Here is a 27,817-nt window from a genome sequence, read left to right on the forward strand (position 1 = left end):
TTTGATGGCGAATTTTTAAACTGCACATTCACCACAATAAACTGGAGCTTTTTTTTCAATAAGTCCAATTGAAACAGGCAGTAAAATATTACATATCGGGAACAAAACACTGAACATGAGAATAACGAGACCGCCTCGCAGTTTTACTTTCGAACTGCAGCAAAAAAAATGGCGACATCTGTCGATGACTTGATGACGGCGCTGAAGCCTCCGGACAATTTCCAGCAGCCAATCATATTGCAGCGGGGGCGTGTCATCCTGCCTGACTTCCGCCGGATGTCTTCTTTCGTTTCTTCACAAAACCAGACGCTCTCCGCTAAATAAATCTTTCCGATTTGGTGCCGAACCGAATGCAGCCTCCACAAAGGACACACATCACTACTTTGAAGGACTGTAACAACATTTATGAAAGCTCAGCGGGTGGAAACTAAACTCGTTTCGGCGCGCGTGGATGTTTCTCGGCCTAGTTAGCTTAGTTTAGCTTAGCTTAGCTAGCTAGCCGCTAGCAAAGAGAAACACATTAACACGTCGTCCAGAAGAGATCAAGTGTGACTTTGGTTCACATTATTGTGCCAAAATGGATGCGAGAACGACGCCAAAGTACGAGGAGGACCTCTTTGGAGTAAAAGAAGAGAACGAGCAACATCTTGAACAGCTGGACGATGTTTGCGAGCAGCCTCGAATTGTGCTACACGCAGCAGGTTTGTACACTTCTTAACTCTCCCATTGCTGAGCTCTATAGCGTTGAAAATTCAATGCATTCCTCATTACTATACACTAGGGGTGTGAATTGCCTCGTACCTGACAATTCGATCCGTATCACGATTCATAGATCACGATTCGATTCGATACCGATTAATCCCGATATGAATTTACAAGTGGATTGTTGCGATTTTTTTTTACTCAAATTTAGAAAATACCATTCAGTAAACTTGTACATGTACACTATAAGATTTGTATGAAAAATGTATTATTTATTGATCTCAAACTTCAGTTTTATAACTGTGAGCCACTGTTTTTAACAAACCTTTTTCATGTTAGAACAGCATTGAAATCAAATATTAAGGCTTAATGTTCCATTAATATAACATTCTTCCATGCTTAAGGTGTGAAAGTTAGACATTTTGTTGAATATTTTTTCATCAAAAATGGATGTTAAAAAAACCGATCCGGCTGCCTATTGAATCGATTCGAGAATTGCGTGATGTAGTATCGCGATATATTGCCGAATCGATTATTTTTATTTTTTTTACACCCCTACTATACACAGTAAATTAATTTAATCCATTCACAAATCAATGCGTTTTTGGAGAAATCTCAATTGACTTTTTTTCTTTTTTTTTAATCCAAACGATGTATATTTGTCACTCACAAAACGTCTCTGACATGCGGACACTTGACGACAGAGCGGGTCGCATAATTACCAATAGCAGCGAAACGTATAACTTGAGCTTATCAGCGGTAGTTTAAGTTCATTTGGCCAGCTGACAACCCAGTGTTGCTTACGCGAGTTAAAGTAATTGATCGTATTAGGCTAACATTAATGGCTACACGTCATTATGTGAGTTTACGCTCCCGTGGCTAGTTGCTAACGCCGGAGACTTGTTCGTATCATGCAATGACATACTAATTAACAGACTAAGTAACTTTCTCAGAGTAATTGGCAATTAAATACAATTTCGAGGTGGCGTTGTGTTGATGTTGGAAGTCGACAGTCACTTGAAGACTAGTCAAGCTTGCCGCCTTGACCCGGAAGATGTCACGCGTTGCGTTGGTCAATTTCAAGTAACAAGGCGATTGAATCGACGTCCATGTATGAATTGGAGGGCTTTTGTTTTGAAGTTGGCCTGTGCGGCGCGTTCCGCGGATGTACGGCCCAAACATTAAAACTCATACACTGCCAGCCATTACAGTGGAACCTCTACTTACGAACGTCTCTTCATACGAAATTTTCGAGTTACGAAACTCCTCAACGGGAAAATATTGCCTCTTGTTATGAAAGAAATTTCTAGATACGAAAGGTAAAAATACATTACCGAACGCAACATACTTTCGGCTATGGCTATTTCCTACCATAGGTACCTACGAGCGTATACTAGATCGGTGTTTGTGCATCGTTCTGGCATCCCATTGGCTAAGAGGAACCTCTACCATAGGTATCTATGAGCGTATACTCGATCGGTGTCTATGCAGCGTCCTCATCATTCATCCCGCGGCCCATGAGGTGTTCCGATAGTTTTTCGTAAATGTATGAACTAACGGCCAATGAATTTGTGCAACAATTCAAACAATTGGTGATTGATGAAGGCACAGTAAGTTTTTAATTGCGACGAGATGGGACATTTTTTTTTTTTTTTTTTTTTTTTTTTTTTTTAAAGATGCCTCGCCATACCGGAAGTTTCCATGAAGTTTCAGAATTTGTTTAAAAGAATCGCCCGGAAAAGTGTTCACCAGTCGGGTGTTTGCTCACAAAATGATGCTTGCATTGGACATTAACGAAGGATTGTTTATTAAAAAAAAACAAAAAACAAAAAAAACATCCATAGATCAGTTCTTTACAAAACACCAGGCCAAAAAAAAAAAAAATAATAATCTCTGAGAGAGGAGAACATGAACCAGAGGGCAAAAAACGAAGAGGACAGCAGTTAAAAACTCATTCACTGCCAGTCATTCTAGAACATTTTTACATTTCCAATACTCACGTGATATTACAGTCAATAATTATATATAAACCGAATCTACCAAATAACAGAATAGACTCCCTACTTTTTGTCCCGTCCCGTTCTTTTATAATTGACAGCAGAAAAATGTAGGTTTGCCAAAATACAGCCATTTCTCCCATGGACTCTGAAACTGTGTTTATTTCCTATAAAATGGGGCAATGATGTCATCTACCGGTGGTTGGGCATCAGTAAAGTTGTTTCCAAGTTTGATATTTACAGTGGAGCATGCTCAGATTTGCCCCCATTTAGCACCGCTCTAAAAAATACAATTGACAAGTATACTTGTCAAAGGCAGTGAATGAGTTAAAAAGGTAAATGACCATCATTTTTATTCTTTACTCTATTCTTTGTTAATTACATTATGCACAACTCTCATTTATTGTGCAATAATCTAATTGTAACATGTATTTGTTACATGTTTTGATGCATTTTTATGCTTTATAAAACATTTATGTCTGAAATTTGGGAGGCTTGGAACGGATTAGGGCATTTACGTGGAAAACGTGTCTCTACTTACAAAATTTTCTACTTAAGAACTTTCTTCCAGAACCAATTCATTTCGTAAGTAGAGGTGCCACTGTATAGTGAATTTCAAAATTTTCAATACCGAAAAAAAGCCGAATCTACCACATAACAGAATAGACTCCCTACTTTTTGCCTCGTCCCGTTCTTTTATAATTGACAGTAGAAAAATGTAGGTTTGCCAAAATACAGCCATTTCTCCAATGGACTCTGAAACTGTGTTTATTTGGTATAAAATGGGGCAATGATGTCATCTACTGGGGGTTGGGCATCAGTAAAGTTGTTTCCAAGTTTGATATTTACTGTGGAGCATGCTCAGATTCGCCCCCATTTATCTCCGCTGTAAAAAATACAATTGACAAGTATACTCGTCAAAGGCAGTCAATGAGTTAAAACACGTACTCGGGCTGTGCGACTGGATTAATATTTCATCAGTATCCATGAGGTTATGTAACAGAAACTGTATTAATTCTTTTGATATTAATATGTGAAATAAATTTAAGTCTGACGTTTATAGCCAGTCAGATATTTACAAACATGTTTTTAATGGAAATCTACCCATAGATAGATAGAATGATAGAATTATGTGCAATAATTGCAGCACAGCACAACCTAAGAAAGAAATAAGATTCATGCTAGTCAACAAATCACTTTCCTGGTTTCATCATTTGAAAGAAACAACAAAATCAGCAAAGCATGGTTTTGTTTGTTTTCGTGATGGCCTCGCCGGCTAACAGCAGGGCAAAATCAGCATACTGGTCACAACAAAACCATGCACTTTTTTTTTTTTTTTTTAACAGAGTAAGTCACTGTCTAACGACAAGAAAATAAGGCTGATCATATTCGAAGGTGGGCTATTTACCTGTGACAAAGTGATCGGAGCAAATCCGGGACCCTTGGTGGCGTAGGAAGTTTGATCAGTTGATCGCAGCCAGCCAAAGTCGTATTCGACGCTCGCTCTCGTTTTGGGCTACTAAACCCCGGTTGTAACAACTTTCTGGAGTCGATAAAAAACACTCCGCACTTTTTTTTCTTTTGTTTTTTTTTAAGTGTATGTGTGCGTTTGTGTGCGTGCGTATGTGTGTGCGTATTTGCGCGTGTGCGTGCGTGCAAATACGTGTAAATTTATACTCATTAATTCACCTAAAACCTAATAAAAATCCCATTACCCTTCACCTTAACCGGATACAGTGGAACGTCTACTTACGAACGTCTCTTCATACGAAATTTTCGAGTTACGAAACGCCTCAACGGGAAAATATTGCCTCTTGTTACGAAAGAAATTTCTAGATACGAAGGTAAAAATACATTATCGAACGCAACATACTTTCGGCTATGGCTATTTCTAGTGATAGACCGATATGGTTTTTTCAAGGCCGATACCGATACAGATTATTTGTAGTCAAGTCGGCCGATAACCGATATTTCAAGCCGATATTCATTTGCAGTAAAATGGGGGGGAATTCTTTCAAACTATATATAATTTCTCACTGAGTAACAAATTCATGTGAATGTAGCTCATTTGGGGTTTTTGTTAGGGTTCGTAAAAACGTTTCAAAAAGATTTTCGCGGTGAAAAATTGTGTGAATATGTTCCAAATGTGTATTCGACAAATAAAAACTGACTGCGAACATCTTACAAATCCTGATGAAAACCCCAAATTCGCTACGTTCGCAAGTATTCCCTGCTCAGTGAGCTTTATCGGCCTTCAGATTAAAAAAATGGCAGATGCCGATATTTGTCAAAATGCCAAATATCGGCGCCGATAATCGGCCCGGCCGATTATCGGTCTATCCCTATTTCCTACCATAGGTACCTACGAGCGTAAATACTAGATCGGTGTTTGTGCATCGTTCTGGCACCCCATTGGCTAAGAGGAACCTCTACCAGAGGTATCTATGAGCGTATACTCGATCGGTGTCTATGCAGCGTCCCCTTCATTCATCCCGCGGCCCATGAGGTGTTCCGATAGTTTTTCGTAAATGTATGAACTAACGGCCAACGAATTTGTGCAAAAATTCAAACAATTGGTGATTGATGAAGGCACAGTAAGTTTTTAATTACGACGGGACGGGCCGCACCGGTCCACAGAGCACAGTTTATAGTGCGGCAGCACATGGAACAGTAAACAGGAGGCGAGGGTCCAAAACCCACCTAATACTGGCTGCAGTTCAATTTTTTTTTTTCCATTTATAATTCATCTACAATTTCTCATTTGTAATTTACAAACAATATATCTTCCATTATTCATTTGGCATACGTTTTTTTAATGCATTCAATTCAATGTTCAAAAGACACATTCATTGGTTCAGCAAGACATCTCCCAATTACATTTCACACTTCAACGATGACAGCAAGTCCTCTGTAGCTGAATGGGGAGAGTACTGAAGCGGACCTGGAAAACAGGAGGCGAGGGTTCGAATCCCACCTTCGGCTGGTTGTATTTCATCTTCTCATTTATGATTCATCTACAATTGATCATTTGAAATTTTCACACAATGTATCTTTCATGATCATTCAATTAACACGTTATGTTTATTGCATTCTATTTAATGTTCAATGACACATTCACCACTATTAGTAATTACTAGTTCTAGTAATACGACTACAACTATTACTACTACTACTATGACTAGTAATTACTAGTTAGTAGTAATACAACTATTAGTACTACTACTACTACTACTAGAAATTACTAGTTACTTTATTTTCACATAAGTCGTCCTTCAATTTACTTCATGAGTATTCCGCTTTTAGCATTCAACTTTCAGCATTCCCACGCAATTTATGAGAAATTGCACTTAGTCTAGTTTATTGAGCGATTTCCACGCGGATTGTTTTATTACAAACACAAGACATGTAGCGATGTTACTTTTCTCCCTTTTCAGTCTAAAGACACCACAAACAAACCCTAAGAAGCAACTTGGTAGTGGCGTATTGAAGTCCGTCAGCAGTAAGTGTCCGTGCGGAACCAAAATATTGGTTCCGGGCCTCCCTGCAACGTCCAGGTGCCACAAATATGCTTTTTAAAATCATCAAAATAACTTTGACGCATGTGTTTTTGTGTCAACCACTTTTTCTGGTCGACCCGACCGACTTAGTCGACTTTTATTCCCAGCCCTAAATGTGGCCGACTGTTGCATTTTTTTTTTGCATGAAAATCAAGGCTTGACATCGTGGAAGCAAATGGATTCACTGGGTTCAGACAGATGATTGGTGTATCTGAAAAGTCGATACGGGCTCGTGTGGTTCCCGTCGGGGGGTATCCATTTTAGATCTAATCATGTGCATGGTTGAGTCGCCGTCTTAATTTTTTTTTTCCCCCGATGGTTCAGTTCAAGTCGAGTTCTGACGCATAGCGTGTGCGTGGGCCCAAATCAAGGTGCCACTGTAGAAACAATCATGCATAACATCAAGTTGCTCTTGAGATTTGACTTAACTAAATGTGTATGTCTTCTTGTGTCCTGCAGAGGTTGGTGAAAAATATCTTCGTTCTGAGCAGCAGGAACTGAAGCCTCCTCATTTTAAAGAGGAGGAAGAACATCCTTACATTACAGAGGAGGAAAAGCCCCTTCGTGTCAAAGAAGAGGAGGTTGAGGATGATGTCACGAAGTCACCACTGACCTTTGCCCCTTTAAAGAGTGAAGATGACGATACCAGTGAGCGTGAGGAGGACAGATGGGCGGAGCCTCCAAGCAGCAGCTCAAATCCTCAACACATGAAGACAGAAGGTGATGCAAGGTCACAGTCTGTTGACACTGACGATGATGATGATGATGATGATGAATATGCTAAAGGTGATCATACTCACAACCACCTCTGCAAATGTTCTCTGTGTGGGAAAACATTCAGTTCAAAAGGGTATTTGAAAGTTCACTTGAGAAAACACACTGGAGAGAAACCTTTTTCCTGCTCAGACTGTGGCAAAAGCTTCTCTCAGCAGTCACATTTAACAACCCACACAAGAACACACACTGGAGATAAACCTTTTGCCTGCCCAGACTGTGGCAAACCCTTCACTCATCAGTCACATTTAACAATCCACACAAGAACACACACTGGAGATAAACCTTTTTCCTGCTCAGACTGCGGCAAAAGCTTTTCTCAGCAGTCAAATTTAACAAGTCACACAAGAACGCACACTGGAGAAAAACATTTTTCCTGCTCACATTGTGGCAAAAGCTTCTATGATAGGGTAAATTTAAAAATACACACAAGAACGCACACTGGAGAGAAACCTTTTTCCTGCTCAGAATGTGGCAAAAGCTTCTCTGATCACGGAAATTTCACGAGACACAAAAGAACACACGCCGGAGAGAAACCTTATTCCTGCTCAGACTGTGGCAAAAGCTTCTCTCAGAAGTCCCATTTAACAAGACACACAAGCACACACACTGGAGAAAAGCCTTTTGCCTGCCCAGAGTGCGGTAAACGCTTCTATGACAAGAAACATTTAATGAGTCACAAAAGAACGCACACTGGAGAGAAACCTTTTTCCTGCTCAGACTGTGGCAAAAGCTTCTCTAACAAGGGAAATTTAACAAGTCACACAAGAACACACACTGGAGTAAAACCTTTTGCCTGCCCAGACTGTGGCAAAAGCTTCTATGACAAGAAGCGTTTAAAAATACACACACAAACACACACTGGAGAGAAACCTGTTCCTTGCCCAGACTGTGGCAAACGCTTCTCTTATACGTCAGATTTAACAAAACACACAAGAACACACACTGGAGAAAAACCTTTTTCCTGCCCAGACTGTGGCAAAAGCTTCTCCGACAAGGGAAATTTTAAAAAACACACAAGAACACACACTGGAGAGAAACCTTTTTCCTGCTCAGACTGTGGCAAAAGCTTCTCTAGCAAGGGAAATTTAACAATCCATACAAGAACACACACTGGAGAAAAACCTTTTGCCTGCCCAGACTGTGGCAAAAGCTTCTATGACAAGAAACGTTTAAAAATACACACACAAACACACGTTGGAGAGAAACCTGTTGCTTGCCCAGACTGTGGAAAACGCTTCTCTTATAAGTCAGATTTAACAAAACACACAAGAACTCACACTGGAGAAAAACCTTTTTCCTGCCCAGACTGTGGCAAAAGCTTCTCTGACAAGGGAAATTTAATAAAACACACAAGAAGACACACTGGGCAGTTATTGTGCTAAAAGTTTCTCTTGTAAAAAGTTTGCTGGGAGACACGAGTCTGATGGTGACAATAGCAGCGGTCTTTGAAGATTTAAAGAAGTGAAGGGAGGGAGTCTTGTGCTATGCTGTAAAAGTGTAAATGATTTTGAATAAAACTTTTGAATAGAGAGGGAGGAAATCAGTGATCAAAGCTGTTTTTGAAAACGTTCATACTTAGAAATGAATGAAGTCTGTGATTTTTATGGTGAATTCATTTTAACAGTGATAGAGAGGAATATCAGAAAAAAAATGTAATTTAGCAATTTTGGAAGCTTTTTTGTTTGCTTTGCTTCTCAATGTTTTGTTTTTCAATGTTTGTATTTGTTGTGTATTTGCTTGTGTGAAGCACATTGAGTTGCCTTGTGTATGAAATAGAAATAAAGCCACCTTGCTTTGCCTTGCCATTATTCTAAATCAACGTCGAGAATACCTTTTAGGGACACACAAATCGCCATCTGGAATTCAAATTTTCTGTTGAACAGCGTCATCACTATGAATGACTGACGCAATCGTCCCTTACACCCGGCTTGTGTAAGGGAGACATGAGAGCGACACTGTCTGGATTATTCCCTAACTAAACCCTCAAACAACTATGAAAAATACTACGAAAACAACTACGAAAAACTTTATGGAAGACCACACACACGACCAGTCTATTCGCTCCAAAATGACCAGAAACGACTTCGTCTGCAACTGCACCAAGGTATTGTTCTCACTTGTTGTTTTAAGCCAAAGGCTAACGATAGCTCCGGGTAGCTAACCGTCCACTTGTTTGTTGACTTCCTATTTACCATAAATGCCAACAGAACAAACTTTGCACACACAACCAGTTGAATGCCTCAAAAATGAACAAAAACCACTACGTCTGCGCTAAGGTAATGTTCTCCATTGATGTTTTTAGCCAAAGGCTAATGATAACTCCGGGTAGTAGCGAACCGCCCACACGTTTGCTGACTTACTGTTTACGGCAAACGTCAACAAAACATTGAAACGATGAGGTCATATCAATTCATTCTTACCATGCTTGACGGGAATGATGTCCAAAAACTTTGGTTTTGCCGACAATCGCTCGAAATGAGTGAGGCAAGTCGGACTTTTCCTTACACCTGCAGCAGCAGACAACGATGCGTATTTCCTTTTGTTTTTGGGCAAAATTGCATGGTGAGGGAGTGAAGATACCCTTCACTAAAAAAAACAAAAATTAAAGCCCCCTTTTGCTTGTTTTGAAGAGAAATATCGTCTTCCTGAAAATACCTGACCGAGAAATCACAAGGAAGATCTGACAACTTTTGCATTCGAGCGGCGTTCAGTTTCACATTAATTCATTAAATGCATTCATTAAATGGTTGTACAGGACTTTTCTCACCCTGCCAATGCACTTTTTCAGTTACTGCCCTCAGGGTGACGTTCTAGGTGCCTTAAAACCAGGACTAGTAAGTACAGAGAGTGTAGTAACTCTTTTAAACAGCCATAAGTAGTATTTTTAACTAATGGGTGCTCTTAGTATTTATTTCTTAAATTTGTGTTTGTGTATGGTTTTAATGGTGGTTTTAAAGATGAAGCACTTTACTGGAGCGGCGTTTTTAATTTTGTTGTATTTATCTATTTACAATGACAATAAAGGTACTCATTCATTCATTCATTCATTCATTCATTCATACACTGCTCTGTTGTCGGCGTTTTCTGGGATCAGGTGGGGGAATTATCGTGCATTTATCGTTATCGAGGTAAAACTGCCCAATTTATCGTGATATCGATTTAAGGTCATATCGCCCAGCCCTACTTCCGGGTGAGTTGCTCAACCCTCTCTGCGTTACTGATTAGTGTTTTTTGTGTCGCTTATTCATACTTGATTAGTGTTTTTGTGTCGCTTATTCATACTTGTGCTGTCCCAGATGCACTCTTAATAATCCCTCCCTGGACGCTCGCTTTGCCCTCCTGTCGGCGTTCTGCTAATAGGTGAGTCGGGCTCAGCCTGTGATTTCAAATCCTGTTGCACAACAATTTTGATTACTTGAAGTTAGCTTAGCTCAAAGCTAACTGTTTGTTTTAACACATTCATTGCCAGACCAGCAAAAACAATGCATCATTTGACGTCTTATTCCGTCAATGGCAGTGAATGAGTTGAGTGGATTTACTCTTGGAAAAACTGCGAATTAATTACGTGTCATGCGTTGTTCACGTTAATCTTGAAGACTTAGGCTAAACTAGTATGAGCTCATTAAAATGTCTGTTCTAGCACATTGTTTACACATGAATTGGTTTGCTTTTGTTGTTTTCCCCTTCACCTTATTTATTATGTAACTCATGGTTGTTAATTGAATATATATCAAATCCCAATGGCTAACTGGTTTGACTACTCATATCTATGGTTTATACTAATTGCAGTTTTTGGCCTTGTTTTAGGTCAGGTTTTTCCCCATGGAATCGTCAACAATTTGATGGTGAGTTACCCCAAGATCGAACCTGTTTGGGGAAAAAAAAAAAAAAAAAAAGAAGATTTTTCAAGATTTTGAACATTTTGAAATCCCAACAACACACACACATATTGTATATCTATTTATTGATAGCAAAAATTCATCTCAAGTATATGTACGTGTTCATTAACTCATTCACTCCCAGCCATTTTTATGTTCTATTGCTATAAAAACATGGAACCTACCAAAAGAAAAATGTCTCTTCTTTCATCAGGGAGAAGAAGAAAAAAAATAAAATAAAATAAAGTACGGAGTATTTTTTATGTTTTGTAGCATTTAGTATTAGAATTAACTAAGTTTCATCATTATTCACAAACCTGTTGAAAATACTGGGGAAAAAAAGAGCTTGCTGCAAAATGGACCTGGTTGATCTCTTATACTTTTTGCTGCCACCTGCTGGCCGTTTTTTTGTTTTTTTTTGTAATAACTACCATCGTGTTAAGCGACCACTTCAGGTTAGAAACTGCATCAAAGCCTTCATACAAAAACTCTAGCAAACAAAAACCTAAAAAACGTATAAATACGTTTTTGGGAGTGAATGAGTTAATTTATTGTTATTATTGTTGTAATTAACTTATGCTATGCAACTTGCAATTATTTGCAATACATTCTTGAAAACTTGTTGACTGTTATTATTCACACCACAAGACTCCATTAGCCGGACCTAATCTGTGAGCTTTGTCATACACCTTGGCTGTAGTCAGATTTAACCACACTAGCATTACATATACAATATAGGCATAGACCCCATTGCAACGCTCCAAAGTCCGTTTTTCCATGAGCGGAGAGCTTGTGTTGACCGCCATTTTGACTTGTGATGTAAACTTACAATTGTCCATTGTGTACTACCCTCCCCCCCCCAAAAAAATCATTTTTTCTATTTAGTATGCTCTGTCATTTTAAAATCAAATATTTTCTTCAACGTTAACCTGTTTCAGCTGCATGTCCAGTATTGCCATTAAAAATGATCACATTAACCTCTTACAGTACAATGCAAATACATTTGTACTTCTGACTGAGCATTAATGGAGCGGCCGATATGATACATTTGCTCAAGTTGAACTTCAACTTTTGCAATTGGCTGGCAACCAGTTCAGGGTGTACCCCGCTTACTGCCCGAAGCCAGCTTGGGATAGGCTCCAGCGCCCCTTGTGAGGAGGGAAGTGGTCAAGAAAATGGATGGATGAACTTCAATGGATTGTCATCATGTGTGGTGCTCATGACATAATTCCCCCATGGAACTAATGTTTTGTTAAGTGGTTTTGAGGGGGAAGGATGGAGAGTGACCTGCATTCAGGTTTTTTCCTGTTTGGTGTTTGAGAAATGTTTAGTAAAGTCTTTTGCGACACACCTCCTGCGTCTCCTTGGCTTCGGCACCACAATTACAACGAAGCAAAATTGGAAAGAAAAGTAGGTTTTGTGTAGGTCAAAATTAGTTTTGAGGACCAAAATAAAAAACTATTTAACACTATCCGCCGTTTTGGTTGTTTACTTTCGCCTCGAACGCTTTCAGGTCGGAACTGGGGGAAAAAAAAATAACTCGGAAATTTCCGATTTCCGACTAGCCACGAATGCAGCATAAAGCCACGGGACAATTTCCAGCAGCCAATCATATCGCAGCGGGGGCGTGTCCTCCTGCCTGACTTCCGCCGGACGTCTACTTTCGTTTTTTTTTCCACGAAACCAGACTCTCTCCGCTAAATCTTTCCGATTTGGTGATGAACCGACTGCAGCCTCCACAAAGGACACACATCGCTACTTTGAAGGACTGCAACATATTTTTTTATTTTTATTTTAAATATCAGCGTGTGGATAAACTCGTTTCGGCGTGCTTGGATGTTTATCGGCCTAGTTAGCTTAGCTTAGTTTAGCTAGCTAGCCGCTAGCAAAGAGAAACACATAACACGTCGTCAAGAAGAGATCAAGTGTGACTTTGTTGGCATTATTGTGCCAAAATGGATGCGAGAACGACACCAAAGTACGAGGAGGACCTCTTTGGAGTAAAAGAAGAGAACGAGCAACATCTTGAACAGCTGAATGATGTTGGCGAGCAGCCTCGAATTGTGCTACACGCGGCAGGTTTGTACACTTCTTAACTCTCCCTTGCTGAGCTACATAGCTTTAAAAATTCAATGCAGTAATACGTTTTCAATTGTTAATGTATGTTCATATGTTCCAATTCGAATAACTCTTTGAGGTGAGTGTTGCGAACAAAAATATGAAACAAAATTTGAATTCGTGACCTTGACTATGTGCTAAGTTGAAAAGCGGAAGTCGGATTTTGATGCCGCAAAGCCATCTTAATGCACCACACAAACCGTGCCTGGAAGTTACATTTGTTATATATAGAATATTATGTGGCCTGTAATCGATCAATACTTTATTTATCACACACTCACACTCACTAGACTATATGAATGCATAAATGGCAGTCTTACAGTAAAGAGGCAATTACCATGCATGATGTTGTTAAAGTCTGTTGTCAACACAACATGGCCATGTGGGTTTACAAAAAAAAACAAGATTGAAATCCCCACATATTACAAGCATTTTTTTTTTTATCATTTGAATAACTAAGCATATGCGCTAATTTATCATTAAAGATGTTGATAGGATCCTGGGGTTCTGTCGACACAACTAATCATTATATTTTATGTTTTCTTTTCTTTTTTATATGTATTTTGACGGTTAAACGTTCCATTATGTTATCAATAGTGTATGTCAAACCATCAATCTTATCACATCTTAGGGCAGGGATGTCAAACTCATGTTAGCTCAGGGGCCGCATGGAGGAAAATATATTACCAAGTGGGCCGCATCAGTAAAATCACGGTATAAAAACAAAAAGAAAAAAACAACAACAACAACAAAGGGCCCTCGCAACCCGGGCCACGTTGGGGTACTGTCAAATAGCACAAGGACCATCTAAAATGTTTTTGCCAAGCCTTGTGCGTGTGCAACGTTTCATCAAAAGGCCAAAGATGGTGTGCCATTCCCAAAATTAAATCAAAATGGCGGACTTCCTTTTAGGTCTAGCATATGGCTTTATAATGCTTTTTTTTTAGGCCTTTGGCTGATAGGTATCTGTCCCAAACAACGTGTATGTAGATTAGTCCGCGTCTATCAGCTGTATGCGGGACGACGCCCAGTGATACGAACGAACAGAAAAGTAGTGCCCAGCGGTAATGGCGTCTGACTTTTTTTCAGAAAGGAGTTTAGTGATGCAAATGTATCACTCTTTTGAACACAAATTTGTTTTTAGAAGAAAAACACTTTATTTCCCCGACCCAAGCCAACTTGCTGGACTATTTTCCTCTCGTCCAACACCGGACCAGAACTCGTGTCACAGAACGCTGTCCGGGTAGGGGTGTTAAAAAAAAATTGATTCGGCAATATATCGCGATACTACATTGCACAATTCTCGAATCGATTCAATAGGCGGCCGAATCGATTTTTAAACTACCATTTTTAATGGAAAAATATTCAACAAAACGTCTTAAGCATAGAAGGTGTTATTTTAATGGGACATTAAGCCTTAATATTTGATTTCAATGCTGTTGAACATGAAACAGATTACAACCTGTATAAGACTGAAGTTTCAGATAAATAAATACATTTTCATACAAATCTTAGACTGTACAAGTTTACTGATTAGTATTTTCTAAATTTGAATGAAAAAAAATCGCAACAATCGACTTATAAATTCGTATCGGGATTAATCGGTATCGAATCGTGACCTGTGAATCGTGATACGAATCGAATCGTCAGGTACTAGGCAATTCACACCCCTGTGTCCGGGGTAAGTCGGTGCTGATCGCACACACTGAAGGTGAGGATGAAATCGAGATTCATGTCAAAAAATCCAAACTATCCCTTCAAGTTCATTTGGCCAGGTGACAAGTCAGTGTTGCTAACGTGAGTAAAAGCAAAGTAATTGATCGTATTTAGGCTAACATTAATGGCTACACGTCATTATGTTAATGCTGACTGCATTTTTCGGAGCTTATTGAAATATTTCTCAAAGAAGAGAAAGAATGATCAAGATGATGCTGATCAGGTACCATTTGCTATTTAGTGAATCAAATGATGATAGATTAAAAAAAAAAAAAAAAAAAAATTCACACTTGGTTAACTAACGCTCATGTTTTATGAAATCATAGAAGGCAAATGACATTAAACAGGGAGCAGTGGGACAAAATGAAGGAGCGTAACAGATAAGCGTATTGGAGATAAACCAGGAAGGAAACACAGGCAATCAGGCTGGGACCACAAACAAACCCTAAGAAGCATCTTAGTTAGTCGAGGCGTATCGGAGTTCGTCAGCAGGAAGTGAGCGTGCGGAACCGAACTATTGGTTCCGGGCCTCCCGGCAACATCCAGGTGCCACAAATATGTTTTTTAAATCATTAATATAGCTTTGACGCATGCCTTTTTGCGTCGACCACTTTTTCCGGTCGAACACTAAAAAATGCTAAAATGCTAAAAATAAATAAATAAACATATAAAATCAATCAATCCATCAATCAATCAATGCCAATGCTATAAATAAATAAATACATAAATACATAAATACATAAATAAATAATGCCATAAAATAAAAAAAAATCAATGCCAACGCTAAATGTAGCCGACTGTCGCAGCATCCTCGTTTGCATGCAAATCAAGACAGTCCGGAGCACAGACTTGACATTGTGGAATCAAATTGATTTGCTGGGTTCAGAGAGTCGAGATTGTCGCATCTTAAAAGTGGACACAGGCTCGTGCGGTTCCCGTCGGAGGGTGTCCATTTTAGATCTAATCCTGTGCACGGTTGAGTCGCTGTCTTAAATTTTTTTTTTCCCCGATGGTTCGGTTCAAGTCGGGTTCTGACGCATAGCACCGTGTGCGGTGGGCCCAAATCAAGGTGCCACTGTAGAACCAATCATGCACAACATCAAGACGCGCTTGAGATTTGACTTAACCAAATGTGTATTTGTCCTTTTGTGCCCTGCAGACGTTGGTGAAAAATGTCTTCGTCCTGAGCAGCAGGAACTGAAGTCTCCTCATGTTAAAGAGGAAGAGGAGGAAGAGCATGCTTACATTAAAGAGGAGGAAAACCCCGTTCGTGTCAAAGAGGAGGAGGTTGAGGATGATGTCACCAAGTCACCACTGACCTTTGCCCCTTTAAAGAGTGAAGATGACGATAACGGTGAGCGTGAGGAGGACAGAGGGGCGGAGCCTCCAAGCAGCAGCTCAACTCAACACATGAAGACAGAAGGTGATGCAGACCAGTGGGGACCACCACAAGCACAAAGTGATTGCATAAGGTCACAGTCTTCTGACACTGATACTGATGATGATGATGATGATGATGATGATGAATACGCGAAAGATCATGCTGACAACAACCGGTGGGAATGTTCTCAGTGTGGGAAAACATTCAGTTCAAAAGGGAGTTTGAAAGTTCACTTGAGAAAACACACAGGAGAGAAACCTTTTTCCTGCTCAGACTGTGGCAAAAGCTTCTCTCAGAAATCACATTTAACAAGACACACAAAAACACACACTGGAGAAAAGCCTTTTGCCTGCCCAGACTGTGGCAAACGCTTCTATGACAAGAAACATTTAATGAGTCACACAAGAACACACACTGGAGAGAAACCTTTTTCCTGCTCAGACTGTGGCAAAAGCTTCTCTGATCATGGAAATCTCTCGAGACACAAAAGAACACACGCCGGAGAGAAACCTTTTTCCTGCTCAGACTGTGGCAGCAGCTTCTCTCAGAAATCTCATTTAACAAGCCATGCAAGAACACACAGTGGTGAAAAGCCTTTTGCCTGCCCAGACTGTGGCAAACTCTTCTATGACATGAAACATTTAATGTGTCACAAAAGAACACACACTGGAGAAAAACCTTTTTCCTGCTCAGACTGTGGCAAAAGGTTCTCTCACAAGGGAACTTTAACAAGTCATACAAGAACACACACTGGAGAGAAACCTTTTGCCTGCCCAGACTGTGGCCAAACCTTCTATGACAAGAAACGTTTAAAAATACACACACAAAAACATACAGGAGAGAAACCTGTTGCTTGCCCAGTCTGTGGCAAACGCTTCTCCTATACGTCAGATTTAACAAAACACACAAGAACACACACTGGAGAAAAACCTTTTTCCTGCTCAGACTGTGGCAAAAGCTTCTCCGACAACGGAAATTTTAAAAAACACACAAGAACACACACGGGAGAGAAACCTTTTTCCTGCTCAGACTGTGGCAAAAGCTTCTTTCATAAGTCAGATTTAACAAAACACATAAGAACACACACTGGAGAAAAACCTTTTGCCTGCCCAGATTGTGGCAAAGGCTTTTCTGTAAAGTCACATTTAACAATACACACAAGAACACACACTGGAGAAAAACCTTTTGCCTGCCCAGACTGTGGCAAAAGCTTCTATGACAAGAACCATTTAAAAAAACACACACAAACACACACTGGAGAGAAACCTTTTGCGTGCCCAGACTGTGGCAAACGCTTCTCTTATACGTCAGATTTAACAAAACACACAAGAACACACACTGGAGAAAAACCTTTTACCTGCCCAGACTGTGGCAAAAGCTTCTCCGACAAGGGAAATTTAAAAAAACACACAAGAACACACACTGGGCAGTTTTTGTGCTAAAAGTTTCTCTTGCTGAGAGACGCGAGTGTGCTGGTGACAATAGCAGCGGTCTTTGAAGATTTAAAGAAGTGAAGGGAGTGAGTCTTGTGCTATGCTGTAAAAGTGTAAATGATTTTGAATAAAATAGAGTGATCCCCCGCTGATTTTGAAAATGTTCATACTTAGAAATGAATGAAGTCTGTGATTTTTATGGTGAATTTAATTTAACAGTGATCGAGAGGAATATCAGGAAAAAATGGGAAGAATGACAATGTATATTCTTTTAGTAATTTTGGAAGCTATTTTTGTTTGCTTTGTTTCTGAATGTGGTTCATGGTTGTGTTTGTGGATGTTTGTCGGTGTTGTGTATTTGCTTGTGTGTGACATAGAAATAAAGCCACCTTGCTTTGCTTTGCCATTATTCTAAATCAGCGTCAAGAATACCTTCAGGGACACGCAAAGCCATCTGGGATTCAAATTTTTTGTTGAACAGTGTCGTCACGAAAATGATTGACGCAGGTAAGGAATTGAAAGTTTTGTTTAAAAATTCTTTAAAAAATAATAATAAAAAAAACTGCTGGGAGCTTCCAGGATCATCAACAAGTGTTAAGCTAAATTAAAAACTACGCAAGTAAATAGTTCCCCAAAGTTTTCTACTGTAATTAAGGTTTCCAAAATTTCAACATAATTTCTCAATTTATTTATTTTTTTTTTTAAGCGTAGGGAGTTCCCAGTGTAGCGTCTTTTTTTATGAAGTGGAAATTTAAATAAATCCTTAAATTTAAAATGTATGTCACTGAGCCGCAAATGCATGTAAATGTCGCGAATTTTGTGTTTTTGTCAGGGTGCTTGACGTGATCTTTGTAAAAGGTTTCAAAAAGATCTTTGCAGACAGTGAAAAATTGTTTGAATATTTTTCAAATATCAATAAAGTCAAGTCTAAGTCTATTGTTAACAACAAGAAATTAATGAACACGTTTTACAACAACTTGTAAATACCTTTTACCTTAGTAAATTTTGTAACCTATTTTTATTTACTCTTCTTCCTCTGAATGTTAATTGTTGCCTTTCCTTGAGTAAAGCACATTGAGTTGTCTTGTGTATGAAATGTGCTATACAAATAAAACTTGCCTTGCCTTATGCTATGCAACTTGCAATTACTTTCAATTACTTTTCAAGTACTCGTGACGCAGACGAGTACAAGCGAGCGATGGCAGAGGGGGAAGACGTTAAGTGAGTCCTCCTTGCCTGTAACTGGCGCTAGTTTGCAACAGTTTTGTGAGATTGTGAATCTTAAACTGAAAGAGCATTTTTGTGTTTTATTTTGAGCGTTAAGACTATTGAAGAGTGACTGTGCTGTTTTTTTTGTGTCAAAATTAAAGGAAATCTATTTGTTCAAAAATATCTTTTAGTGATTTTTTATTTTATTTGTCAAGATGTACTACTGGTATCGGCAGTTGGTATCGGTATCGGTATCAGTGGGTACTGAGGGTCTGAGTATCGGTATCGGTCTGAAAAATACTGGTATCGAACATTCCTACTTTCAATACATTCTTGAAAACTTAACTCTGTTGACTGCTAGCTAACGTGCCATATGCTCGTCTTTGGACGTGCACTTTGCACTTTCTGATTTTTCAGTTAGCATAATGTGTCATATGGGGACTTTTTTTTTTTTTTTTTTTGCTTACTCACTCAATCAACATACAAATTATGGGGGAAAATTGAATACAATCATTGTATACAATATAAACAATTAGAACATAGAACACGCCAGGGAAGTTAAAACAATTAAAAGCTAAACAAAATAGAGTCAATAGAATTATTGCGGCGTCTGGTTGTTAATGACGCCACGGCAGGCTGAGTCATGGGGAGTTTAAACCTTGCTGACGCGCTATATCTTCTTATAACTCAATGCAATCAACAATATGTACTTATCTCGCTGTCAGGTTCACCAATACTGACACTTTTATAATAATTTGACAAAGACACAAAAAGGAGAGAAAGACACCGTAATTCCTTTGAACACGCTAGCGGGGAGAGCAGAGGAGAACTGTGCCATACAATTCAACCCTATGCTTTCAAAACAGTCCCTCTGCACCCCCCTCTTTTTATTGGATCGCCTGACACTCAAAATGCTAAGGGGAGGGAAAGCGAAAGAGATACCGCTTATCTTCTCCATCCAGGTTCTTCTTTGACGTTCGATCATGACTTTGCAGAAACTCAGCAAACATCACGTTTCATGCAAAGGCACTTTCGATTGCCAACGGATGCGTAATTTCCAGATCTTCAAGAGCAGTTTTGCTCTCGCTGAAAACACTATATTTAATATGAATGATTATGAAACTTAGCAAATGTATGATAAAAACAATATAGTTAAATCACACTTGTTAGTTAATTATTCTTAATTCAACAATTATCCTATCATTCCCCCCTTTTTATCCTACATTTGCTACCAAAAAGAATATCATTAAAAAGACCTCCCAATGGCTTTATCCCAATAAATCATAAATTCTGCAGCAAAGAGAAAAATCAACACCGCCGAACGCACATTCGCATAGACAGGAATATTATTGTAAATAAAAATTGGCTCAGAAAACGGGTCAATACGAGGATAGAGGGTCGTCACCAGTGTTGGCCAGGCCACCCAGCAAGCCCGTGTTAACCCGAGTTTCATCCTGTCCCACCAACAAAGGGAATAAGTCATTGAGTTTTAGAATTTGTAGGGGTTATAGCGGCGGAGATAAGGCGGTTGAGGAGAAGGCGAATGCAGGGGATCATTCAACAACCACCAAATGGCAAGAACAACAACTGAGGCGGCAATGGAATCCAGAATAGTGAAACCCAGATTTTTGTACTCGCCAAACATGCTATCCCATCACTCAGCACAGGCAGAGGTGTCCACACCTGAGTGCTCCTTCATCTTGTGGTTCAAGGTGCGCAGGCCATCTATGGCCTTCGAAAGAGCGCCCTCCATAGCGGTATTATTAGGAACATAGCACATACACCGCCTATTTCAGGAAGGAGCATGTCGACCGCAATGCGGTTCTGAAATGCCATGAGTGAGGTAGCAGCCAATTGTTTCCGAATTGCAATAAAGCCAGTCTCAGTGTAATTTCCCAGTTTCTGAACATTATAGTGGATGTAGTTGATCCGACCGCCATTCTTGTTGGGTGTTATCCAATTAAGAATGGACTCCCACCCTGCTGCAATCTAGTCAACCAACTCATACTCATCCGGTACTCCCCGTGGCACGCCAATGGAGTCAATGTAGGTCAGATTCCCGTCCTCCCAGGCAAGCAAGCGCCTCCTGGAACGTTGGAAACGTGACCCCAGCCCTCCAGCGGTTTGGAAGAGCAAGTCTCCCCCACCAGGTTGAAGGCTAGACTCCAGGTTCGACACAGCCAATTGGATGTCTCGGTCTGTAGCTGGAAAAACAGACACGGGTAAGAGGAGTGACACAAGCGCAGCCACATGGACCAGTCTAATAAGAGGGTGCAAAGTTTTAGCAAAATAATCAGTCATATAACTTGATCAGTCTCTACTGGTCTCAGAAGCAGTGTTGACAATTTAAATCTCGCCAATATATACCAAACATACCCCTTGCCATGACTATAAGCACTATACCCATGCTCTTTTCCAACCTTAACAGATCTGGTCTCGGTTAGCAGAATGTCAGACCATAGCAATATAAGAATAATAATAATAGCATAGCCGGAAGACAGTACATTTTAGTCCGCGGTGGGACCCCTTAATCAAGGATGCAGGAAGAGGAAGAACATTTTTTGTTACTGGGCAATTTATCTGTCCGCTTTGGTCCGGGTTTTTAGCGAGTGTCACCATTATAATGGTATATATAAATATATATATATACATAAAATAAGGTATATTTTTGTGTAGTTTTAAGGCTTATATAGTAGAAAATTATGTTTTATAGGGACCTGGGAACTGATTATTCTCATTTTAATGGTTTCTTATGGGAAATAAATGTTCGGAAGAAGAACTTTTGGGCTTACACACACTCTCTGGGAACCAATTAAGTTCGTAAACCGAGGTATCACTGTATATATTTTTTTCTTCTTCATAGTTTTTTTTTCGGAAGCTCTCTATTAGATCGACTAGCTACGCTATATGCCTGCATAGCAGTGGTGTACTAGTTTCTTCATTTGCCCCCCTCGGAAATGTAAACCATCAACTGTGACATAAGAATCAGCCCGATATAAAGCAGACACAACACTGCAGAAATCGTTACCATTATAATGACATAACACGCAGCGGCACACTTCAGACACCTACGACACGTCATTGTCAGCTGAGAAACTCCTACAATGGTTCAGGCGTCTTGTAAATTCTTCACTGGCCCTCAGGTATTTTCAGACACTAAAAATCTGCACCCACCTTTATGCCAGACTTGGCTCACCGTCCCCCCTGAGTTTCTCAGATGAGATGACCTTTTTACAATGTGTGAGATGTATCCAAGTCTTTCTTTCTGCGATCTTTGACAGCTGTTGGTGTAGTCATCAGCACTTGATGCCAATGCTTCCTCTTTATGGCTCGCACCAGGACCCAATCTCCAGGCTCTCTCCCTGTGAGGGGGAAGCAAAAACTCCCCCTGGCATTTCTAAATCTACCCGCTTCTCTAACGTTTTTCGCATATAATCTACCAAAGTAGCCCCATCGTCTTAACTACCGCTGTGTAGTAAATATTTACAGTTTATTCGGTCTTCCAAAAAGAGTTTCAAATAGAGTTAGACCTGCCGCGCTAGTTATATTAATATACAGTTTTACTAGGTCTATACATTGAGTCCACGGCTGTTTTGTTTCCTCCGTAAATGTCTTTAGGTGGTTTTTAATTTTTCCGTTCGTTCTACAAAGTCCACGCTCTGTGGGTAAGCGCAATGGTGTGTTAAAGTAACATGGAACATTTTGCCAATCTTGTCAATAATTGTGTTCACAAAATGTGTTCCATTGTCACTATAAATAGCTTCTGGAATGCCATATCGCAGTATTATATCTTTACATAATGCCTTGGCTACCGTTAGTGCATCAGGGTGTGATGCTGGAAAAATTATTCAACCCACTTTAAAAAGGCATCAATTATGACCACGCAATATTTTTCCCTTCACATTTGCTTAGATCAATAAAATCTATATGTATTCTTTCAAAATGGATACGTAGCCTGGGGAAACTGGCCACTCTTAGGCCTAGAATTCCCTTATGGATTATGTTTTAAACAAGTCAGATGAGCTCTAGAAAAATATCTTGAATACAAATTAAACCCATATGTAGTATAATGTCTCAATCATTTTTGTCATCCCGGCCGTGGACAGATGGACTTTACCATGCATTAAGGTGGCAGCCCATCGAAAAAGATTTTTATTTTTATTTATTTATTTTTTTATTTTTTTTCAGTGGCTTTGGAGCTTGCAGGACAGCAGCTTTTCTGTCTTCGAAAATTGTTCATCCCCTTTTGCTCAAATTGTGCCCTAGATATCTCACTGATTCCTTGCATAATTGCAACTTTTCCCATTGTTTTGGAAAATTCAAATGGTAATGGGCCTCTCGCCCTGGTGGCCCTCGAAGGCCCTCGAAGGCCCCTCCTCCCCATCGCCAGCCGATGAGGAGGGTGATGCAGTAAAGGGAGACGGAGGAAGGGGAGGATATTGGTCGCGAGAAATTTCTGGAGATGACGACGAGTTACATAACTGCCTCTTCCTTTCCGCCCTCCCACTTTCCCTTCAACTCCACTTGTCTAGCTTTATCGCCACTTCGCTTTTCTATCATAAACATCCAAAATTCGGTATCGTCATACCCATCATTTTACATTCTCTTCTTATTTAATTTTCACATGTTTTTAATTTCTTTTTATAACTCGAGTATTTTTATTGTATTAAGCTGGCCAGCAAAATTATACATGTTTATCCATTTATTAAGATATTTTATTTTAACAGGACATTGACTTTCCACGAATTTCCAATCCTTACATGCTAATTTTTGTTTGAGAAGGAGAGGGATGTTCTAGTCATGCAGTAGCATTCCCCCTTGCCTTCGGGCATTTTCTCCGGATATGACCAGTGTTGCCACACTGCCAACAAACTATCGTTTTTTTTCTCAGTCCGATTATTGTCATTGGAACTCCCACCTGCCTGCCTTGTTAGTTTTTGCTTCGGATCCTTTATCTTTGCCTGTTTACTGTTTGATTTCTCCATTTTGGAGTCAACGGTTCACCTAGGGTGACTATGTTGACTTTTTCAACCTTGAACAGGGCGACAATTACTTCCCGTCTGAGGTAATTCTCAAGCTTCTACCACAAGTGGCTGCTCAGACTGTGGCAAAAGCTTCTTTCATAAGTCAGATTTAACAAAACACATAAGAACACACACTGGAGAAAAACCTTTTGCCTGCCCAGATTGTGGCAAAGGCTTTTCTGTAAAGTCACATTTAACAATACACACAAGAACACACACTGGAGAAAAACCTTTTGCCTGCCCAGACTGTGGCAAAAGCTTCTATGACAAGAACCATTTAAAAAAACACACACAAACACACACTGGAGAGAAACCTTTTGCGTGCCCAGACTGTGGCAAACGCTTCTCTTATACGTCAGATTTAACAAAACACACACTGGAGAAAAACCTTTTGCCTGCCCAGACTGTGGCAAAAGCTTCTCCGACAAGGGAAATTTAAAAAAACACACAAGAACACACACTGGGCAGTTTTTGTGCTAAAAGTTTCTCTTGCTGAGAGACGCGAGTGTGCTGGTGACAATAGCAGCGGTCTTTGAAGATTTAAAGAAGTGAAGGGAGTGAGTCTTGTGCTATGCTGTAAAAGTGTAAATGATTTTGAATAAAATAGAGTGATCCCCCGCTGATTTTGAAAATGTTCATACTTAGAAATGAATGAAGTCTGTGATTTTTATGGTGAATTTAATTTAACAGTGATCGAGAGGAATATCAGGAAAAAATGGGAAGAATGACAATGTATATTCTTTTAGTAATTTTGGAAGCTATTTTTGTTTGCTTTGTTTCTGAATGTGGTTCATGGTTGTGTTTGTGGATGTTTGTCGGTGTTGTGTATTTGCTTGTGTGTGACATAGAAATAAAGCCACCTTGCTTTGCCATTATTCTAAATCAGCGTCAAGAATACCTTCAGGGACACGCAAAGCCATCTGGGATTCAAATTTTTTGTTGAACAGTGTCGTCACGAAAATGATTGACGCAGGTAAGGACTTGAAAGTTTTGTTTAAAAATTCTTAAAAAAAAAAAAAAAAAACTGCTGGGAGCTTCCAGGATCATCAGCAAGTGTTAAGCTAAATTAAAAACTACACAAGTAAATAGTTCCCTAAAGTTTTCTACTGTAATTAAGGTTTCCAAAATTTCAACATAATTTCTCAATTTATTTGTTATTATTTTTTTAAGCGTAGGGAGTTCCCAGTGTAGCGTCTTTTTTTATGAAGTGGAAATTTAAATAAATCCTTAAATTTAAAATGTATGTCACTGAGCCGCAAATGCATGTAAATGTCGCGAATTTTGTGTTTTTGTCAGGGTGCTTGACGTGATCTTTGTAAAAGGTTTCAAAAAGATCTTCGCAGACAGTGAAAAATTGTTTGAATATTTTTCAAATATCAATAAAGTCAAGTCTAAGTCTATTGTTGTTAACAAGAAATTAATGAACACGTTTTACAACAACTTGTTGTAAATACCTTTTACCTTAGTAAATTTTGTAACCTATTTTTATTTACTCTTCTTCCTCTGAATGTTAATTGTTGCCTTTCCTTGAGTAAAGCACATTGAGTTGTCTTGTGTATGAAATGTGCTATACAAATAAAACTTGCCTTGCCTTTTGCTATGCAACTTGCAATTACTTTCAATTAGGGATGGGCGAGTACCGATACCAGGTATCGGTATCGGGCCGATACCAGCCTTTTTTCAAGTACTCGTGACGCAGACGAGTACAAGGGAGCGATGGCAGAGGGGGAAGACGTTAAGTGAGTCCTCCTTGCCTGTAACTGGCGCTAGCTTGCAACAGTTTTGTGAGATTGTGAATCTTAAACTAAAAGAGCAATTTTGTGTTTTATTTTGAGCGTTAAGACTATTGAAGAGTGACTGTGCTGTTTTTTCTTTGTCAAAATTAAAGGAAATATATTTGTTTAAAAATATCTTCTAGTGATTTTTTTAATTTTATTTCTTCAAGATGTACTACTGGTATCGGCAGTTGGTATCGGTATCAGTGGGTACTGAGGGTCTGAGTATCGGTATCGGTCTGAAAAATACTTGTATCGAACATCCCTACTTTCAATACATTCTTGAAAACTTAACTCTGTTGACTGCTAGCTAACGTGCCATATGCTCATCTTTGGACGTGCACTTTGCACTTTCTGATTTTTCAGTTAGCATAATGTGTCATACGGGGACTTTTTTTTTTTTTTTTGCTTACTCACTCAATCAACATACAAATTATGGGTGAAAAATTGAATACAATCATTGTATACTGTATAAACAATTAGAACATAGAACACGCCAGGGAAGTTACAGTGGCATGAAAAAGTATCTGAACCTTTTGGAATTTCTCACATTTCTGCCTAAAATCACCATCAAACATGATCTGATCTTTGTCAAAATCACACAGATGAAACAACAGTGTCTGCTTTAACTAAAACCACCCAAACATTTACAGGTTTTCATATTTTAACAAGGATAGCATGCAAACAATGACAGAAGGGGGGAAGAATAAGTAACTGAACCATCACATTTAATATTTTGTGGCCCCCCTTTGGCAGCAATAACTTCAACCGGACGCTTCCTGTAGCTGCAGATCAGTCTGGCACATCGATCAGGACTGATCTTGGCCCATTCTTCTTTACAAAACTGCTGTAGTTCAGTCAGATTCCTGGGATGTCTGGCATGAATCGCTGTCTTGAGGTCACGCCACAGCATCTCAATGGGGTTCAAGTCTGGACTTTGACTTGGCCACTCCAGAACGTGTATTTTGTTCTTCTGAAACCATTTTGATGTCGATTTGCTTCTGTGTTTTGGATCATTGTCTTGTTGCAGCATCCATCCTCTTTTTAGCTTCAACTGTCTGACAGACGGCCTCAGGTTTTCCTGCAAAACATCCTGATAAACTTTTGAATTCATTTTTCCATGAATGATTGCAAGTTGTCCAGGCCCTGAGGAAGCAAAACAGCCCCAAACCATGATGCACCCTCCACCATGCTTCACGGTGGGGATGAGGTGTTGATGTTGGTGAGCTGTTCCATTTTTCCTCCACACATGACGTTGTGTGTTCCTCCCAAACAATTCAACTTTGGCTTCATCAGTCCACAAAATATTTTGCCAAAACTTCTGTAGAGTGCCCAAGTGCCTTTTTGCGAACATTAAACGAGCCACAATGTTTTTTTTTTAGACAGCAGTGGCTTCCTCCGTGGAGTCCTCCCATGAAAACCATTCTTGGCCAATGTTTTACATATAGTTGATGCATGCACAGAGATATTGGACTGTGCCAGTGATCTCTGTAAGTCTTTAGCAGACACTCTAGGGTTATTTTCTTACCTCTTTGAGTGGTCTGCGCTGAACTCTTGGCGTCATCTTTGGTGGGCGGCCACTCCTTGGGAGAGAAGTAACAGTGCCAAACTCTCTCCATTTGTACACAACTTCGCTGACTGTCGATTGATGAACATCCAGACTTTTAGAGATGGTTTTGTATCCTTTGCCAGTTTTATACAAACCAACAATTCTTGATAGCAGGTCTTCCGACAGCTCTTTTGAGCGAGTCATGGTGCACATCAGACAATGCTTCTCATCAAGACAATTCTAACCAGGTGTGTGTTTTATAGTGGGCAGGGAAGCTTTAAGCCACTCATCAGAGATTGGGCACACACCTGACTTAAATTGTTTGGTAAAAATTGGTTTCAATTGCTCTTTAAGTATCCTTAGGCAGAGTGTTCAATTACTTATTCCTCCCCCTTCTGTCATTGTTTGCATGCTATCCTTGTTAAAATATGAAAACCTGTAAATGTTTGGGTGGTTTTAGTTAAAGCAGACACTGTTGTTTCATCTGTGTGATTTTGACAAAGATCAGATCACGTTTGATGGTGATTTTAGGCAGAAATGTGAGAAATTCCAAAAGGTTCAGATACTTTTTCATGCCACTGTAAAACAATTAAAAGCTAAACAAAATAGAGTCAATAGAATAATTGAAAGAAAAGAGAATAGGATAATACAAAATCATATAAAGAGATGATAAAGTTTGAAATAGTTATATGTTTTTACAG

At 39.4% G+C, this 27,817-nt stretch overlaps 2 protein-coding genes across 2 annotated transcripts in view; both read left to right on the top strand.

Moving 5' to 3' along the window:
* LOC144006473 (uncharacterized) overlaps nt 1-8,796 on the top strand; it is a 28,844-nt gene extending 20,048 nt beyond the window's left edge. The window contains exons 8-9 of the mRNA XM_077505333.1: nt 507-701; nt 6,716-8,796. Coding sequence (XP_077361459.1) covers nt 507-701; nt 6,716-8,415 — 1,895 coding nt within the window. The 3' untranslated portion in view covers nt 8,416-8,796. The remainder of the gene's footprint in view (nt 1-506; nt 702-6,715) is intronic.
* A 3,788-nt stretch (nt 8,797-12,584) lies between these two features.
* On the top strand, nt 12,585-17,963 carry LOC144013635 (uncharacterized). The gene is made up of 2 exons (XM_077512729.1): nt 12,585-12,990; nt 15,905-17,963. The coding sequence occupies exons 1-2, from the start codon at nt 12,867-12,869 to the stop codon at nt 17,566-17,568; spliced, it is 1,788 nt and encodes a 595-aa protein (XP_077368855.1). The 5' UTR covers nt 12,585-12,866; the 3' UTR covers nt 17,569-17,963.
* Nucleotides 17,964-27,817: the final 9,854 nt, after the last annotated feature.

The sequence above is a fragment of the Festucalex cinctus genome, chromosome 1, assembly GCF_051991245.1.
Source record: "Festucalex cinctus isolate MCC-2025b chromosome 1, RoL_Fcin_1.0, whole genome shotgun sequence".
NCBI lineage: Eukaryota > Metazoa > Chordata > Actinopteri > Syngnathiformes > Syngnathidae > Festucalex > Festucalex cinctus.